The following is a 20,872-nucleotide window of genomic DNA, read 5'->3' on the forward strand; positions in this document are numbered from 1 at the left end:
TTGAAGGATAGTTGTGTTGACTTTTGCCATACAACAGCATGAACCTACCCCTCTAGGTTGTCACAGAACACAGGGATGAGCACTGTGCCCATAGAGCTATTTCCCACTGGCTATCTATTTTACATATTGGGAGGATCCCCTGGAGAAGGGACTGGCAACCCACTCCAGTATTCTTGCCTGGAGAAGTCCATGGACAGGGGAGCCTGGCTGGCTATGGGACATGGGGTCGTGAAGAGCCGGGCATGACGGAGTGACTAACACATATGCACAATGTATACATGTCAATGCTGCTCTCCATTCCTCCCATCCTGTCCTTCCTCCCCCCACACCATATCCATAAATCTGTTTTCTATGTTTGTATTTCTATTCCTGCCCTGCAAATAGGTTCACCAGTACCATTTTTCTAGATCACATATTTATGCATTAATATATGATATTTGTTTTTCTCTTCCTGACTTACTTCACTCTGTATAACAGACTCTAGGTTCATCCACCTCATTATAACTGACTCCAATGTGTTCCTTTTTATTGCTGAGCAATATTCCATTGTATATATGCACTACAACTTCTTTATCCATTCATCTGCCAATGAATATCTAGGTTGCTTCCATGTTATGGCTATTGTAAATAGTGCTGCCATGAACGCTGAGGTACATGTGTCTTTTCAATTATGGTTTTCTCAGGGTATATGCTCAGTAGTGGGATTGCTGGGTCATATGGTAGTTTTATTCCTAGTTTTTTAAGGAATCTCCATACAGTCCTCCATAGTGGCTGTATCAATTTTCATTCCCACCAACAATGCAAGAACTTTCCCTTTTCTCCACATCCTCTCTAGCATTTATTCTTTGTAGATTTTTTTGGTGATGGCCCTTCTAATGGGTGTGAGGTGATACCTCATTGTAGTTTTGATTTACATTTCTCTAATAATGAGTGATGTTGAGTACTTTTCATGTGTTTATTTGCCATCTGTATGTCTTCTATGGAGAAATGTCTTTTTAGGTCTTCCTCCCCCTTTTTGATTGGGTTGTTTGTTTTTCTGATATTAAGATGCATGAGCTGCTTTTATGTTTTGAAGATTAATTCTTTGTCAGTTGTTTTATTTGCAATTATTTTCTCCCATTCAGAGGGTTGTCTTTTCATCTTGTTTATAGTTTCCTTTATTATTTTTAAATTAATTTCTATTAAGTATAGTTGATTTGCAATATTGTATTAGTTTTAGGTGTACAGCATAGTGAATCAGTATATATGAATACATATAGCCAATCTTTTTTAAGGTTCTTTTCCCATTACAGAGCATTGAGTATAGTTCCCTGTGCTACACAGTAAGTCCTTATTAGTTATCTATTATATCAGTAGTGTATCAGTTGCCAGTCCCAATATTTCAATTTATCCCCCCCACCTTTCCCCCTTGATAACCATAAGCTTGTTTTCTACATCTGCGATTCTATTTCTGAGTACCTTTAGAGGCAACTCTTTGAAGAAATTGAGTGTGACATTATTGTGGGGATATTTTAACGGAAATTGAACCACTATAGAAACTGCCTTTTGTGTCCTATCTCAAAGGAAGCATTCTCAGCTGAGAGTCTTTGTGTAGTTAACTCAAACTTTGAAGGATTGTTGGGTAAACAGATAAACATATTTGAGGTTTTAAAAAGGTTTGTATTTATAGAAAAGCCAAGGGTTCAGCTACTTAGGTTTCTCTAATGCTCTTTTGAGAATAATAAACAGAAAAACAGCCATTTGGGGACATACAATGCATAGTTATTTATCAATACATGTATTTATGCTGCGTGTCACTTTTCCTCTTGTGTTTTTAGCCTTAAAAAAGATGAACCCACAACTCTGATGAAATATTCTAAAATGAGAACAGCTAAGTTCTACATCAAATGATCTGGCATTGCCATCATTCTGACAGCTCTGTAAAAAGCTGTATTGAAGAAATGAAGGAATATTTAGCAACTCAGAATTTTAAATGAAGGTCCAATTAAAAATTAAAAGAATCCTTGAATACACTTCAAACATTCTTATAAGCCTATTAAAAATATAATATCATCACCATCATACCCATAAATACTGTTTATTTAATTCTTATAGATTAGAATAGATTAGTGCCAGCCAGTGACAGGCAAATATTTAGGATGTTGGTTTTTTTCCCTTGAATGCCTTGCACTCTGCCCTTTTCCTGTAGCAAGATGCTAGAATTTTCCCCTTTCAATGCCTTGGAGAGGAAATGAAGCAGATGTATGCAAAAAATAAAGGAGTCAAATTTTTAGTATTTAATTGTCAAAGGCCCAGGTTTGAGCATTGACAATGATTGTGGAAAAACAAAAAGAAGAGCTAGGCTTTGCTCTTCCCAGTCTGGACAAGAGATTTGGACCAGAAAGGGAGAGGAGAAGGGTCTGCCTGGGCTGCACTAGGGGAAACCAGAAACTCCTCAACTTCATTATATCTACAAAGACCTTATTTCCATGTAAGGTCACATTCTGAGGTTCCGAGTGGACATCAGTTTTTAGTGCATGCTAACCTACTGCATCACCCAAAAACGTATTAGAGGAAGCTTCCACTTTCCCTGTGGAGCAAAGAATTACAAATATGGAAACAGAGGAACCAACGTCTTCGTCCTTCTCCTGTAGACAAGGCTGTCAAAGTGCAAAGCAGGGCCGATGCTCTGAGTCTATCAAGCTGAGCATCTGAACTTGGGTCTTCATGGTAGAGTGATTCAACCTGCCTCCAAGGGGGATGAAGTTGGGTGAGTGTGACTGTGATGGGTAGCCTTTTTTGTATTGTCATTTATTTATAATACAGAAGAACTGCTTGCAAATTCTAATCTGGAAGTGCAGAGTTCCTTTAAAATACAAATCTGGATGTAATCAATAAATTGCAAAGCATCTGTGAATCTGATGCTATTTTAATATTTCATTTTTACTGTAAAGTTAGAGCATTCAATTCGAAATGAACGAAAATAATTCCTTTCCCCTCTTTTTTTGACTACGCCTCATGGCATGTGGGAATCTTAGTTTCCTGACTGGGGATTGAACACATGTCCCCTGGGAATGAAAGCACAGAGTCTTAACCACTGGACCACCAGGGAAGTTTCCCCAAATAATACATGAATGAGAGTCTTCACTTTTATGTTATCAGATCCCCTTGGTATTTACCCAGACATGTTGTCCCACATATTTAAGAGCTTTAGCTGAAATAGTGAATGGCCCTTCCTTTTTTGGTTCATAATTGTCACACTAAATGCTGCACTAATGATACTTAAAAATTAGTTTTTATTGGTCTCTATTCTGGTTGAATCTGTGATGGTTTTGTATGGAGATGAAAAATGGGCTAGTAATAATGGCAAAAACATAAAAATTTTATGGAAATTATATCAAATAACATAAGTCAGGGAAAAGTTTGTACATTTCCATGTTGGAGCTTATCAGAAAGGATCAAAGTTATAAAAATGATATAATCAGTTTTGTCTAGGACTTCACTGGTTTGGAGTCCAGTCAAATGTAAACAATTCCAGGGATAGAATGAAAAAGATGTGAACTTCATCATAACCATCTAGTAGACATATATATACAAATTCTGTATTGCCTAACTATTTTAGAAAGAAAGGGATCCTTGTGAATTCAACTGAAAATTTTTGTCATTTTACATCAAAAACTGATTAAAATTTTTTCATGCATTGGGTCCATGAAAAATGTTCAGTGATTTGATATCTTAGGCTTGTTGTACTATTTTATTTTTTAATATTTTATATTCTTTTTTTATAGGTTTTCTACGAGAACTGGGAACTTATTGCCAAATAAGACTTCTTGTTTAAAATGCCTGTGATAATACAAAAGTAACAGTTCTTTCTAAATGTAATCAATTTATATTGTAGTTCAATCCATGGGGAATCAGTTTAATTTATTTGAAGCTGTTTCATTTTTTTAGTGACTTCTCTAAATTTTGTCACTAATTCTGTTTGACTTATTTCTCCACTTTAATAATTATTATTGGTGTCAATGTTTAAATTGTTTAAGGGAATACAGGAGAGGTTTTTGGAGCTACTTTTTAAAGGATGTATGTTTTAAAAGGTTTAGTTAAGAAAAATGTCCCTGCTTCTGCTAGAAATTTTTTATTCTACAATATACTAAACTGTAAATAATCACTCTAAAAGGGATTTTTATTTGTGGGTTTTCCTTTTATTTATATCTAAGGAAATGGCAGCCCACTCCAGCATTCTTGCCTGGAAAATCCCATGGACAGAGGAACCTGGTAGGCTTCAGTCCATGGGGTCGCCAAGAGTCAGACACGACTGAGCGACTTCACTTTCTAAGATATTATATGTTACGTGATTACAAATACATTTAATGCTGCTTATTCAAATAGGCATGAGGTTTACATATTCTGAAAATAACTAACTTTCTGACTTGATTTAATTAGCATTAGACCAAATTTAAATGTGGATGTCTTAAAAATGGACAGGCTAGGGAGCATAAATTATCCAGATACTATAAAACAAAGAAAAAATACAGCTGGTAAAGGAAAGTAATAAGAAGCAGGAAGAAATAACTACATCTCATAATTTTTTATCACCTGGACTGTAATGATGGTATGAAATTCTGACATCCTCTTTGGGAAGAGGATATCCACACCCACGTGTGGACAGCAGAAGCATCCCAACTGGCCATCTTTGAGGTTTTGAGCATAGTTCAATTTTTTGTTTTTTCTAGATGACTGCCACTAGTAGAGTGGCAATTTGTCTTATAGAAATGAAAACAAATTGATAATGATTGTGATAATGGAGTTTCTTAGCAAATGAGAATGCTTGCATGCCATGCTGAAGTCTTGATTTTGGTTTAGTTTTGCTGCGGCTACTATCTCCAGCGCATGCCTTACTTTCTGCTCCTTTGGGTTTAGGTCAGTGGTTCTCAAAGTCTACTGTGAACCTGAATGACATGAAGATCTTTTAGAGCAATTGCAAAACCAGTGGCAGAATTTCTGAGTCAATTGAGCTGAGATGCAGACTGAGAGTCTGCCTTTTCAACAGCTTCCCGGGTGCTGCTGATGACTTTGGTTCTGAACCACGTTTGGAGACCTTCTGGTTTAGGTGAATTTCATGAGTGTTATCTAATTTTGGCATAAGAAGACCAGTGACAGTTTAACACAGTATTTGTTACAAAGACATATCTTCATAAGGGTGGATCATGATTTTCCCCATACTTACCAAACTGGACGTGTGGATTTTTAAATGTTGACAATGATGAACAACAAAGATTTTTAAAAGAGCATATTATTTTTTTGTCTAATAAAAATTTAAGATATTAATAGCTTTTCAAATTTCACCTGTATTTTTAATAATTAGTAATAATTGATTAAACAAAATGCTATTTATCTTCACATGCTAAGGTTTAAGGTATTTATATGTACATGTAGCTAGAAGTTATTTGATCCATGCTCTGAACATTTCTTTTTCATAAAAGTTAGTGGTATACACCATTCCCTGCTCATGTCAGAGATCCCTGAGATGACTTATTATCAGAACTTTGGGGATAGATTACTTATACTACCTTGTCTCAATTTGCTTCATACTTCCCTTCACAACTGCAAACCAGAACTTCCCTGGTGTGGTGGGTGGGTGGTGGTTTAGTCACTAAGTCGTGTCCAACTCTTACTACCCCATAGGTTATAGCCCGCTAGGCTTCTCTATCCATAGCATTTTCCAGGCAAGTATACTGGAGTGGATTGCCATTTCCTTCTCCATGGGATCTTCCCAACCCAGGGATCAAACCCGGGTCTTCTGCACTGCAGGCAGATTCTTTACCAACTGAGCTACTAGGGAAGCATGTTTGGAGTCCAGTCAAATCTAAACAATTCCCGGGACAGAATTTCAAAGATGTGAATTTCCAGAGTAACTGCCAAGCATGGTAGTCAACACTCTGGTCTGCCCAGATTCACTGTGTGCTCGTTACATGACAAGCGTTTCTACCCAGATAATTCACTTAATCCTCACAACAAATTTATTATTCCAGTTTCACAAGAAAGGAAGGGGACTGAGCCTAAAGAAAGGTTTCATCCAAGTAACAGACAGAAAGAGGCACTTCCAAGTTCTGAGTCTGAGCCTTCTGATGCCTGGTTAAGGAATCTTCCTACAACTTTGCTTCTATTTTTATAAAGAAATCAAAGATGGTAAGGAAAAGTTGTTACTGTTGCAATTATTTGAAACTATGCACACGACCTATTGATTTTATATGAACAAATTTGGAGTGCTAATTGGGAGAAACTGATTCCAATTTATAATGAAATTGTTTCTTTTTAGGAGATTTCTATTTTAGCCAATAATAGGTAGGAATAAGGAAGCTTTTTACCTTTTAAAAACTCTATACCTTTTGTAAAGCTGATTAAGTTATGGACACTTCTCACTGAAAAGGCACATGTACACAAATACACACCATTTTATAGTCTTCAGGGGATTTATAGATGGCTCAGATGGTAGAGAGTCTGCCTACAATGTGGGAGACCTGGGTTCTATCCCTGGGTCGGGAAGATCTCCTGGAGAAGGAAATGGCAATCCACTCCAGTATTCTTGCGTGGAGAATTTCATGGACAGAGGAGCCTGGCAGGCTATAGTCCATGGGGTCGCAAAGAGTTGGACACAACTGAGTGACTAACACACACTGAAGATTTTCTTGATTCTCAAAAAATCCACTGACCATAAGATACAAACCACCCTTCTGGTTTACTCAGCCCAAGGGTGGGGTGGGGTGGTAGGAATCTTTTTAGAGCTACTTAGAAATTAAAAACAAATTCTTGGATTCTGTCTTCGGAAATAAAGGTGTTAAAATCTTTGAAATGAGCAGCTTATAAACTTAATGAAATGAGTTCAATAATAAAGTCTAATTTATGAACACTGGTGTGTTTGGTTTGAAAGAGCAAAGAATGGAGGACAAGAGAAGGATGAAATAGGGGAATTGAGAGAGAGTAAAAGAAGGAAGCGGGCAGCTGGAGAGGAGAAATAGAAGGGGAAACATATAGGCCACAGACCTGCAGAGAGTGGAAAAATACTAAGGGAGAGGATGGAAATGAGAGGGGAAAGAAGGAACCATTACAGGGAATCCATCTCCAGCCTGATTCTGGTTCCCATTGAGCTCAATCACTCAGTCATGTCAGACTCTTTGCGACCCCATGGACTGCAGCCCGCCAGGCTCCTCTGTCCATGGGATTTTCCAGGCAAGAATACTGGAGTCAATTGCCATGTCCTCCTTCAGAGGATCTTCCCAACTCTGGGATTGAACCCACGTCTTTTATGTCTCCTGCATTGGCAAGTGGGTTCTTTACTACTAGAGCTAGCTGGGAAGCCCATGACAGTCTCTAGGTCTCACTAAGTGTTGTTTCCACAAGAGTCATGCCCATGCTTTATATCAAAGTTAATTTTTTCTACAGATGAAGAAATAGACCTTTCCTGATTTAGGTTTGACATATACAGACTACCACGTATAAAATAGATAGCTAGTAGGTACCTGCTATAGCAAGGGGAGCTCAGCTGAGTGCTCTGTGATGACCTCGATGGGTCAACATTTGCACAGCCATCCCAAACAAAGGCAACTGCAGCTTAAGCTCAGATTTAGACTGTGTGCTCTCTTCTGAGTTACTGCCACCACCTAGACACAGTTCTCCAGAACTAGAAGTTTAATTCCTTCAAGACAATGCCTTAAAAAGCCTGTAATAGGGACTTCCCTGGTAGCTCAGTGGAAAAGAATCTGCCTGCTAGTACAGGAGACGTGGGTTCCATTCCTGGTCCGGGAAGATCCCCACATGCCTTGGAGCAACTTATCCTTTGGCTCACAACTACTGAGTCTGTGCTCTAGGGCCCAGGAGCAGCAACTACTCAGTCCCCCTTGCCCCAGAGTTCCTGCTCCACAGCAGGAGAAGCCACCACAATGAGAAGCCCTCGCACCAAAACTAGAGAGGGGCCCCTGCTCTCTGCAACCAGAGAAAAGCATCCACAGCAACAAAGACCCAGCGCAGCCAAAAATAAAGAAATAAAATTAATATGAAAAGGTCTGTAATACTTCAGGGAGTGATAACAGCGAGGTATCAGCTATTTATGCAGCACAAAATTGTGCATGCATGTCTTGGTCCTCTAAAAATAGTACTTTATTTTTCCATGAGTGAGAAGTCTCATTATTTTACATTATTAACCAAGGCCCATTTCCACCCCGCTCCCCCAGATCCAGCCAATTTAAGTTCTTTTTATAAATGTGTGTTTTTGAGACCTTTAGAAATTTGAACAAAAACCCAATTGAAAGCCAAATTTTAACTCTCTAGAAGCCCTACTTTTGGCTTTATAAGGTCATAAATATGGTTGTTAGTTAAGAGAGAGGTAAGTTGGACTTACTGATTTTGTCTGTTCTAGACAGACAAAATGTCTGCTTTGTCATTTTCCCTTCATAACTGTACCAAGTAAATGATAAGAACAGGCAACAGCAGCTGACAAACAGCATCTGCTGCATACCTGTGCTTTTCTGATTCAATCTGCTCACATTTCCTTGTGTGTGTGTTTGCAGTTGCTTAGTTGTGTCCAACTCTTTGCAATCCCATGTCCTGTAGCCTGCCAGGCTGCTCTTGTCCATGGAGTTTTTAAAATTCTGTTAGTGTGGGTACAATTCTCAACACAAGGAAATTGAGGCTAAGAGAGGTTAAGAAACACCTTCAAGGTTAATAACTGGTTATTATTGCACCAGGTTTCAACCAAGCAACCTTGTCTCCAGAGCCCATCCTCACAATTACACCATTCTGTCTATAAGACATTAACTGAGTAGGTCTGTGGCTTAAATTTAACCATGTGCCACAATCATTACTTTCTTGAAATATTAACTGTGATACGAATACATAGAAGAGAATGGATTAAAGAAAATATTTTGGAATATAGTTGATTTACAATGTTGTGTTCGTTTATGGTGTACGGCAAAGTGATTCAGTTACACACATATAAATTATCATACTGATATATTCTTTAATAGATTCCTTTACATTATAGTTTATTATAGGATGAAGAATATATTCCCTGTGCTATAGAGTAGGTCCGTGTTGTTTATTTATAAATAGTGTGTATCTGTTCGTTTCTAACTCCTAATTACTCTCTCCCCAATCTCCTTATGCATTCAGTAATCATAAGTTTTGTATGTCTCCCAGTCTGTTTTGTAAATATGGTCATTTGGGTCTTATTTTAGATTTCATATAAAAGTGATGTCATATGGCGTTAGTCTTTCTCTGTCTGGCCTGCCTCACTTAGTATGGTCATTTCTAGGTCCGTGAGTGTTGCTGCAGATGGCAATCTTTCACTCTTTTTTTTTTTTTTTTTATAACTGAGTGGTATTCTGTTGTGTGTATATTATATTATATATATAATACCACATCTTCTTTATAAGAATAAATATTTTAAATTAATAAATGTAAGATTTCCTTAAGTGACGTGTATTTTGCTTTTCAACTTCATTTCTCTTTTCCCATTTCTATTTCAAGAGTCTCAGCAACTTGACACTGGCCCTCCTGCCCTTGGGTCCTGCTGTGACCGGACCCCAGTCCCTCCTGGGCCTGCCAGGACCTGACCCCGGCCCTTCCGCCCGCCCCGCCGTGCCCCCGGAGCTTGCTCACCGCAGTTGTCCTCGTCCACGTGGTTTTCGCAGTCGTCCACGCCGTTGCATTGCAGCTGCTGAGGTAAGCACTTGGTGGTGTTGCCGCAGGGGAAGTAGCCCAGGTCGCAGGGCACATTCTGCGCTCTGCCGGGAGCGACTGCGACGTGGAAGGGGAGAGGGGTTTACACAAGGCCCTGCACAGAGTAACTCCCCACCGTCCGCAAACCTCCTCATCCTGGCAGGTCCCACCTCACCGTGAGCATTAGCCTGAGGCCAATGCTTTTCCAAGAACCTCCACAACTAGAGGAAGTTATTTTCCACATCTTCAGAAAATGCCAGGATGCCCCACTCTTTGCCTTTTCTCATGTTTCCCACCTGCAACGTCCTCGTCATTCCTCTTTTCTATGAAAGGTCTGCCCATACTTTAGAGTTGAGCTCAATTCCCCTTTTCTCTTTCAAACATTTTTCATCCAATCATTTAAAAAATCAGGACTTTCTTTCATTCTTACTGTTGACTGGGGATCATGGCTGGTTTGGTACTGGGGTGGAAGAGAACAGGCCAGGTATTAGGAACGATCAGAGCGGGTTCCTGAGGGCAGGCGCTATGCCCTGTAGCGTGTTGCATCCAATAAAATGCTTCCTGCCTTTTTCATATGGGCTTCCTTCACTTACAGACTTCATTTAAGGTTCCTCTATGTCTATTCATGGCTTAACTCCTTTCTTTTTTGTGCTAAATAATATTCCATGGTCTGAATGAACCACATTGATTGATTCTATTGATTCACCCAACAGAAGGACATCTTGCAAGCTTTGGCAGTTTTTAATAAAGCTCCTAATCACATCTATGTGCAGGTTTTTGTGTGGAGGGACATAAGTTAATTTTGCCATTTAAAACTCCAGATTTATATGAGCTCAAAGATTATTGTAGAATCCAAGATAATTCTATTGCTTATTATCCTTCCCAAGTTTGTACATCTTTGATACTTTCTAGAGTAATAGTCAATTATAAAGAAAAATCAGAATAGATCAAACAGTCAATAAAGGACTTTCTTGCATTTTTACTGTTGACTGAGGATCTTGGCTGGTTTGGTACTGGGGAGGAAGAGAACAGGCCAGGTTGTAGAAGCTGCCGGAGCTCACTCATATGTGGGAGTGGGGGGGTGTGTGACACCTGTTTAATGTTAAAAATCAAGTTGTTATTTTGATATTAAATTGTATGAACTATTTATATATTTTGGATATTAACTCTACTGGTCATATCATTTGCAAATATTTTCTACCATTCAGCAGGTTGTCTTTTCAATTATTTTTGTATTGTCAATTTTTAAAAAAATTAAAAAAAAATTTTGGCCATGCCATATGGCATGTGGGATTTTAGTTCCCCAATCAGGGATTGAACCCATGCCCCCTGCAGTGGAAGTGTGTTCTCCTAAGCACTGGACTGCTAAGGAAGTCCCTTTTTGTCATTTCATTTTGTTGATGGTTTCCCTTGCTGTGTAAAAACTTTTAAGTTTAATTAGGTCCCATTTGTTTATTTTCTCTTTCATTATCTTTGCCTGAGAGGACAGATTCAAAAAAAATATTGCTATGATTTATGTCACAGAGTGTTTTGCCTATGTTTTCTTCTAGGAGTTTTCCCGTCTATGGTTTTTCTTCTATGGTTTCCCATCTTACATATAAGTCTTTAATTCATTCTGAGTTAAAACAGTTTGGTCCAGTTCTATTTTTTGAAATTATTAAAATAGGAATAAAGAATGACTGTTCCAAATATAAACTTATAATATTGGGTCTGCTTTGCCTTACATTAGCTATTCCTCAATCCTGAATCTCTGTTCAGATGGTTCTATGCCTTTTGGATCCAAATAAGGAAGATTCAGTCATTTCTGGTTGTGAAGCTTAAATGGAGTAAGCAAACATCTTTTCATGTCTCTGTTTACGTTCATCTTGGGTGTGTGTGAATTTGCAAAATGCACTCACCAAGCATCAAAGGAAGAGAAAGGCAGCAGAAGGACAATGAGTGGTTTCATTTGAATCATTTTTTGCTTATTTTTAAATATAGTCCTAAATTTGGTAGTAAGCTCTTTTCAGATAGGGAGTGAACAGATGAGACAGAAAAGTTTAAAAAAATGGGATTTAGTGCACATGTTGCTAAATTTAATAACAAGGAAAGTATGTGGCTTAGGAGTAGATATATTTCTAAATATGGTTTTGAAGACTTCCTGACTATAGTAAATGAAATATTAAATATATCTGGCTTCCCTGGTGGCTCAAATGGTGGAGAGTTTGCCTGCCAACGCAGGAGACCTAAGAGATGCTGGTTTGATCGCTGGGTTGGGAAGATCCCCTGGTGAAGGGCATGGTAACCCACTCCAGTATTCTTGCCTGGAGAATCCCATGGACAGAGGAGCCTGGTGGGTTACAGTCCATGGGGTCATAAAGAGTTGGACACGACTGAGCGACTAACACTTTCACTTTCACTGGATATATTTATGCATAAGAAGAAGAAGGTGGCTCAGTCATGTCTGACTCTTTGTGACCCCATGGACTATACAGTTATGGAATTCTCCAGGCCAGAATACTGGGTAGCCTTTCCCTTCTCCAGGGGTCTTCCCAATCCAGGGATCGAACCCAGGTCTATCATGGCAGGTGGATTCTTTGCCAGCTGAGCGACCTGGGAAGCCCAGGAATACTGGAGTGGGGAGCTTATCCCTTCTCCAGGGGATCTTCCTGACTCAGGAAGTGAACCGGAGTCTCCTGCATTGCAGGTGGATTCTTTACCAACTGAACTATGAGAAGTTATGCAGTTGGATCAGAATATTAATAATTTCAACAGACACTGTGTAGTGATAGATTCAGAACTGAATGAAAAAGACCTAGCAGAGCACTCGGGATGCAGGGAACATCTGATAACAGTGAGAGTGATGAGGCGCTGGCTCTGTCAGCATAGTATAAGTCAGTACTTAATATTGGCACAAATGTATCTTTCTTTTCGAAATACCTGAATTTATATTTTTGTGATTATAGCTTTTTAATTTAAATACTCTCATATCAGACAAAGATCACTTATAATTTAAGAAATTCATAAACGATTTTTTAAAAAACACCCTGACTGAAGAATTACTCTAGTGCATAAGAACTCAAATAAATATTGCAGTCAAAACTTGAAGCAATTTGGAAAAAATGCATAATCATTTTAATTGCAACAGCAGAGACTGTTTTTTGATGAAGCACTTAAATGTCTTTCTTCTCTTGGAAATCCTATGAGATTGTGTGTGCGTGCTAAGTCGCTTCAATCGTGTCTGACTCTTTGTGACTGCATGGGCTGTAGCCCGCCAGGCCCCTCTGTCCATGGGATTCTCTAGGCAAGAATACTGGAGTCGTTTGCCGTGCTCTCCTCCAGGGGATCTTCCTGAGCTAGGGATCAAACCTGTGTTTCTTATGTTTGCCTGTATTGGCAAATGGATTCTTTACCACTAGCACCACCTGGGAAGCACCCTATTAGATTAAGTAGATGGAAAAAACTGAGGGAGAGCTCCATGAGCTGATTGCCAAGTGAAACACAGTGCTGAATGAAAATCAGTGACTTTCTTTTTCTCTGCCTAAGAGCAAATTACTGTCATTCCCCTATGACTAAAAATATGTATGTGCTTTGTCTGCATTTTGCGGGTCTGGGTAACGCACAAAGAAGGGACAGATGGTCCAGACTTTGTTCAGTGATCTTAACGTCTCTTTGACTTAATTGGGTCCCCATGTAATTCCCTGGTGGCTCAGAGGCAAAGAATCAGCCTTCAATGCAGGAGGCTCAGGTTCCATCCCTAGGTTGGAGAGATCCCCTGGAAAAAACTATGGCAACCATTCTATTATTCTTACCTGTAAAATCCCATGGACAGAGGGGCCTAGCAGGTCCATGGGGCTGCTATAGGACAGTCCATGGAGCTTCAAAAAGAGTTGGATACGCCTTAGTAACTGAACCATAACAGCAATGTAATTCAAGGGCCAGAGTCAATGAAGACATGAAGTGAAGCATTTTAGTAATGTGGTTTTGAGGAAACTGTCCTTGTTTCCATATCAGTTCAGTTCAGTCACTCAGTTGTGTCTGACTCTTTGCGACCCCATGAATTGCAGCATGCCAGGCTTCCCTGCCCATCACCAACTCCCAGAGACTACTCAGACCCATGTCCATCGTGTCGGTGATGCCATCCAACCATCTCATCCTCTGTCGTCCCCTTCTCCTCCTGCCTTTAATCTTTCCCAGAATCAGGATGTTTTTCAATGAGTCGGTTCTTTGCATTAGGTATTAGAATTTCAGCTTCAGCATCTGTCCTTCCAATGAATATTCAGGACTGGTTGGATCTCCTTGCAGTCCAAGGGACTCTCAAGAATCTTCTCCAATACCACAGTTCAAAATCATCAATTCTTTGGTGCTCAGCTTTCTTTATGTTCCAACTCTCATATCCATACATGACTACCGGAAAAGCCAAAGCTTTAATTAGATGGACCTTTGTTGTAAAGCAATGTCTCTGCTTTTAAATATGCTGTCTAGATTGGTCATAGGTTTTCCTCCAAGGAGCAAGCGTCTTTTAATTTCATGGCTGCCGTCACCATCTGCAGTGATTTTGGAGCCCCCCAAAATAAAGTCTGCCACTGTTTCCATTGTTTTCCCATCTACTTGTCATGAAGTGATGGGACCAGATGCCATGATCTTAATTTTCTGAATGTTGAGCTTTAAGCCAACTTTTTCACTCTCCTCTTTTACTTTCATCAAGAGGCTCTTTAGTTCTTCACTTTCTGCCATAAGGGTGGTGTCATCTGCATATCTGAGATTATTGCTATTTCTCTCAGCAATCTTGATTCCAGCTTGTGCTTCATCCAGCCTGGCATTTTACATGATGTACTCTGCATATAAGTTAAATAAACAGGGTGACAATATGCAACCTTGATGTACTCCTTTCCTGATTTGGAACCAGTCTGTTGTTCCATGTCCAGTTCTAACTGTTGCTTCTTGACCTGCATACAGATTTCTCAAGAGGCAGGCCAGGTGGTCTGGTATTCCCATCTCTTGAAGAATTTTCCACAGTTTGTTGTGATCACACAGTCAAAGGCTTTGGCATAGTCAATAAAACCAAAGTAGATGTTTTTCTGGAACTCTCTTGCTTTTTCAGTGATCCAAATGATGTTGGCAATTTGATCTCTGGTTCCTCTGCCTTTTCTAAATACAGCTTGAACATCTGAAGTTCACAATTCATGTACTGTTGAAACCTGACTTGGAGGATTTTGAGCATTACTTTGCTAGCATGTGAGATGAGTGCAATTGAACATTCTTTGGCATTGCCTTTCTTTGGAATTGGAATGTAACCTGACCTTTAACAGTCCTGTGGCCACTGCTAAATTTTCCACATTTGTAGACATACTGAGTGCAGCACTGTCACAAAATCATCTTTTAGGATTTGAAACAGTTCAACTGGAATGCCATCACATCCACTAGCTTTGTTCATAGTGATTCTTCCTAAGGCCCACTTGACTTCACATTCCAGGATGTCTTGTTCTAGGTGAGTGATCACAGCATCATGGTTATCTGGGTTATGAAGATCTTTTTTGTACAGTTCTTCTGTGTATTCTTGCCTCCTCTTCTTAATATCTTCTGCTTCTGTTAGGTCTATACCATTTCTGTCCTTTATTGAGCCCATCTTTGCATGAAATGTTCCCTTGGTATCTCTAATTTTCTTGAAGAGATCTCTAGTCTTTCCCATTCATTTTATTGTTTTCCTCTATTTCTTTGCATTGATCGCTGAGGAAGCCTTTCTTATCTCCCCTTGCTTTTCTTTGGAACTCTGCTTTCAAATGTTTCCATATAGTAAAGTGGTTATGATGGGGCTGGCTATCATTTGGGGTGTAGTAACATGATCTGACCTGGGTTATGCTTAAATCTTGAATCCCTCTATCAGAACTAAGATCTTAAAGGTTTCAATAAATATGTCTTGGAAACTAAGTTCCTACTGATTTATCTTTAGTAGAATAAAAGTTAGCTTTTACTTTTTGACAGACCTTGACAGAAATGCACAAGCACTTATGGATGTGTCTAGGGGAACTCATTTTTTATGGAAAACAGTAACTCAGTGAAATTATAGCCCTTATTTTGTAACAACATTAAATGTTAATATGGAAAAATGTCAGTTTTGTTGCTCTGGAATCAGTGCAGTCACTGCATTAAAGGCAGTTTGCAAACTTAAATTCAGAATAAAGGAGCTGAATATAATTGGTATGTTAATTGTTTATAGTATTTCTGAATAGCCATGACTTGGCAGACATTAAGGTAAGAGTTTTATTGGATTCTGTGTCTTATCACCAATATTTGAAATCCCTTTTATACTCTATGGAAAAATATACAGTATTCCTATTTGGGGGGTAACTACCCACAGAATCAAAAGTGTAGAAGGAGTTTGCTAGAAACTTTGTTAGGAAGTAAAACTTAAAACAACAAAACAAGGAAAACCAAGTACAAACTTTCCATATATTTAACCCATTTATTTTATAATTTCTATCTTAAATACCCAGGTCTCCTACATTGTGGGCGAATTCTTTACCAGCTGAGCCACGAGGGAAGCCCAAATGCTAACTATCAATAACTATTTCAGATATCCAACAACAAAGCAAATAAAAATACCAGTAGTAACAGAGGATTCTTAAATATATTACGTAACTACAGAACTGTGTGTTATATAGCTATGTGTTATATAACTGAATCACTGTGCTGTACACTGTAAACATTATAAATTAACTATACTTCAGTAAAAAATATCTTCTTCTTAAAAAAATCTGAAGCTATTTACAGATAATTCAAATCCCTGAAAATCTGGTTTATTGGCTATAGATGAAAAAACACTGATTTGTAATCAGCTGGTTTTCTTTAGACTTTTTGAAAAGAGGGAGGGCCATGCCAGTGGCTCTCAATCAGGGACGATTTTGTAGCCTGGGGACAGTTGGCAGAGTCTGGAGATTTATTTTATAGTATTACCACTTGGCAGGAAGTGATACTAGCATCTAATATGTAGAGGCCAGTGATGCTGTTAAACATCTCACAATGCACAGGACAGTTCCCTCAAAGATGTGTCTTCCTAAAATGTTGATAGTGCCCGGGTTGAGAAACCCAAAAGTAGGTATTGATGAAGCACCAGTGGGGGAAAGCATTCCTTTTCAGCAGCCTAGAACACATGCGCTCACTTGCAGGCAGGCAGTTTGTTACTTTTGTGACTTGTTTACCTCCTAGTGGAGATTTTCTAGCTGCTTTCATGAGATCTGCAGCTGTTGAGTCTCTTGGAAGGTTGTTAAGTAACGCAGGGAAGAGGCTGCATTTATTCTGTGCCCTGATGCCAGGGATGACATTCAAGTTAGTTATAAGGAGTCATCTCTTAGCTACAGGAATCATTAAACAGTGGATGGGGTTACGGAGACAATCTCTGGAGGCTTTGAAATATTGGATAGATAATTTAAGAGTATTCTGTCAAAATTAAGGGGATTGGGAGCAAAATATTTTCAGGGTGCTTGAATTCATTCACTCGGTCTGTGAATAACATAAACAGATGTTTAAAGGAAATTATCATTTAAAGGAATACTTTCAGTTCAGTTCAGTCGCTCGGTCGTGTCCAACTCTTTGTGACCCCATGAATCGCAGCACTCCAGGCCTCCCTGTCCATCACCAACTCCCGGAGTTTACTCAAACTTATGTCCATAGAGTCGGTGATGCCATCCAGCCATCTCATCCTCAGATTTTGAGATATAACAAAAAATCTTGAAAAATCCAATTGCCTATACCTCAATAAAGCTGAAACAGTAAAAAAACAAAAACAAGTAAAACAAAAACAATGACATCATCCTTGAAGAAGAAACGCTAAAATTTTATATAACCTCCTGCTCGTCCTGCCTCTGTAACTCAGCTTGCTCCTTACAAACTCTGGCTCATATAGGTCACGTAGCCTCAGAAAGTGGGGACTTAAAATACTAGGAACTGGAGTTTATCTCACTCACCCTTGTCCTGCTCTTTGCAATTGCCCGTCCCTTGCAAACCTGCTTAATCATGTCTGTCCGTGTAAAGGTCAGGCATATCCCCCTCCCTGTCTTGACTGCTGTTCCCATGCAAGTGAGACCCCTTAGTTTAAATCAGCCTATTAGCAGCTAGTGTTGCCCTACTATAGAAGGTTGACCTACTATATAGTTCACCTACTCTAGTAGGTATATAAAAACTCTATAACCTCTTTGTTTGGGACTCAGAGCTCAGAGTGTTAACTCCTCCGGGCCTGCCAGCATAATAAACCTGAGTTATCCAACTCTCCGAGTGGTGCTTGGTTTCTTGATTACTGGTTTCTGCAACATCCTGACAAAATCCTGGTACTCAATATCTCTTCATGATCTTGTCTTTGTCCAGCTTCTTCTTATAACTCATTTGGGGCCAGATGAACTAGATGTTCAGTTTCTCAAGAGTTATGCCTCTCTTATTGACTGTCCTCACTGCAGACTGACTGCAGAATTTACAGATCACTGACTCAAGAGCAGAATTGTCTGTGGTCCCCAAATGTGCGAGGCACACTACTCTTCCTTCCAATAAAATGGGAGGGGGCCTTGATGCCATGTGGCAGCGGATCTCTTTTCTACGCACTCTCCCGTCTCCTAGACAATGATTTCATTCCTTCTTTCCTTGAGCCTACACTGCACACTCTGCCTCCTTTGTACCCTCTTCACACTGGTCCAAAGTCAGCATCTCCCCCCATTTCCATCCTTCTCTCCTGCTCCAGATGGATCTGATGATTCTCCTTTCTCTCTTAACCACGTTCATTTTCACCATTTTCCTGAAACATGTTGTGTCCCCCTTCTTAAAAACAAGACTAAAGAAAACACATTTCATTCCCCACACCAGGTGCATCTTTATTTTGTATCTCCCCCTTTTAGCAAAACTTGTCAGAAAAGTCCATACTGGTGTGTCTGATTCTATTTTGGGATGTAACTTTACTTCTAAGGGCTTCCCTGGTGACTCAGATGGTAAAGAATCTGCCCTCAATGCAGGAGACCCAGGTTTGATCCCTGGGTCAGGAGGATACCCTGGAGAAGGGAATGCCAACCTGCTCTAGTATTCTGGTCTGGAGAATTCCATGGACAGAGGAACCTGGCAGGCTACAGTCCAAGGATAGCAGAGCTGGACACAACTGAGCAACGAACACTTTCACTATTTCACTTTACTTCTAAAGGTTTGGAGAGCTATTGAAACCAAATGAATTTGGGTTATCATGTTTGTAACAGGGAAGAACAACTCTGATTCCATATTGAAACAGCTTCTTTTACTTTAAACTTTGTATGGCTTTTGCTACACTTAATCACTAAAAGGATGTTGCCTACAGCTTAAAGTATACATAATGGCCCATCTCTGGGAACCTTGAGGGTTAAGGGTTAAGCTTGAGGGTTAAGCTATAATACCTTAAGTTAAACTCACAGGAAACATCCTGACCAGATCCTCCAGTAAATGGCTACAGGAAAGAAGAAATTAACATATCCTTTCTGGAGTCTGGCTAGAACCGGAAAATACTTGGAACAACTTACCACCCTTTAACTCTACCTCCTCCTCTCATGCTTTTTGTTCTATAAAAGAAACCTGGGACAGGTAGCTCTTTGGGGCACTAGTCCACCATCTTTTTGGTCTGGGGGCTTTCTGAATAAAGGCACTGTTCCTTATCCCAACAACCCATCTCTTGATTTATTGGCCTGTCATGTGGAAGAAGTATGAGCTTGGACTTGCTAAGACACTGATGCGCTAGGGCCCTTGAGGGCACTCGTGTCCTATGACTGACCACAGACTCCTGTGCTTTTGGAGTTCTTTCAGCTTCTTGTGTTTTTTCCTCCACGGTTCTTTACCAGCTGTCACTTCAACTATAGTTAATGTGTCTGCTCTGTAGTCTCAGCACACTCATTACCATTTCTAATTTATTAAGTAAATCTGCTGTGGCTAAAAATTCAGATACTTGGATGTAACAGGTAGACCTCTGTGTAAAGTGTGAGCCAGTGAGCTATGAATGAGGGCCTGAAAAGGGTGAAGACTTCTTTTTTCTTTTTTAATGCCTGGGTTTTCAAGAATTAAAGTTTTGGAGATTCTAGGATGAGTGATCTTTAGTTGGGTGAGATGCTATTGTAAGCATTGCTCAAGGCTTATGGTTCTGCTGTAATAAACATCCAGTGAGCATTTGCCGAGTGAGTGCACATACTTCCCAACACACAGAATAGCTGGGAGTCCTAAATCTTGTATTTTTACATCTCTAGCCTATGTGTCAAACTATGACGATTCTTTGTCTACTGTCCAACCATCCCATTTGATTCCTGCTCAGTGACTGACTGCAGGTTATTGATGACATTGCTAGTGCAGTAAAAAAACAGACTTGAAGTCAAGGGCAGTTAAACATCTTCCTAACGACCTTTCTACCCAGCAGCTCCTTTCCACTCCCATTGTCTTGAAGAAGGAATTCATAGGGCCTGGACTCCATCTCAGGCCTGTCCGTGCTGGTCGTGCACGGCCACCTCTCTAGTGGACTCTGAACTCTGTGCTTAGCGCTTGTGGGAATGACAATGGAAGGATAAGACCCCATCTGGGCAGGAGAATCTTGAAGATCACATCTGTTTAAGAGAAAACAGACACTAATCACCCCTGCCTCCGGACAGTATCTATCGGAATGTATCCACAGGCTTATTGGTTATTAACTGGTTGGAATGTAACCTCGGGCTTATTGATTATTAACTGTTTGAACACATAACATGTGAATGATGGGGTTATTGTGATTGTATTTACCCTTCCTTTGTAAGCCTCAAGGGATTTGGGGTGGTGGGTTTGGACACGTACACATGGGGTATAAAAGATTTTCACATAATGCTGGTCGGGGCCCTTGGCTAAGAGGAGACTCTGCCTTGGGCCCGCCGGTGTAATAAACTGCACTCCACTATCTGCATTGTCCTTCTGAGTGAGTTTGTTTCCCAGAAAGCATGGCTATAACAGTCTCAGCTGTGATTCCAATCTGGATTATCTCACATCTGACTGATACAGTTTTTTTTTTTTTTTATAGTACATGATTATTTTAATTTTTTGGAGTTTTAGTCAGTTTAAGTTAGAGCATTGTAACGAAAGACTGTATGGCATAATGTGATAAACAACAGGCTAATAGCTGGGCGACCTGGGTGCAAGTCCTAGATCTTCTACTAGCTGATTATGTGACTTCAGGCAA

At 39.7% G+C, this 20,872-nt stretch overlaps 1 protein-coding gene across 5 annotated transcripts in view; it reads right to left on the reverse strand.

The window, feature by feature from the left end:
- RXFP1 (relaxin family peptide receptor 1) overlaps window positions 1-20,872 on the reverse strand; it is a 124,988-nt gene that overhangs the window by 77,909 nt on the left and 26,207 nt on the right. For 4 of the 5 annotated variants that reach the window (XM_070474929.1, XM_070474930.1, XM_070474927.1 and 1 more), the window contains exon 2: window positions 9,637-9,774. The exons of the other annotated variant lie outside the window; for it this stretch is intronic. In XM_070474929.1, the coding sequence (XP_070331030.1) occupies window positions 9,637-9,774 (138 nt within the window). The remainder of the gene's footprint in view (window positions 1-9,636; window positions 9,775-20,872) is intronic. 5 annotated transcript variants of the gene reach the window in all.

This window comes from Odocoileus virginianus, chromosome 12, assembly GCF_023699985.2.
Source record: "Odocoileus virginianus isolate 20LAN1187 ecotype Illinois chromosome 12, Ovbor_1.2, whole genome shotgun sequence".
Classification (NCBI taxonomy): Eukaryota; Metazoa; Chordata; class Mammalia; order Artiodactyla; family Cervidae; genus Odocoileus; species Odocoileus virginianus.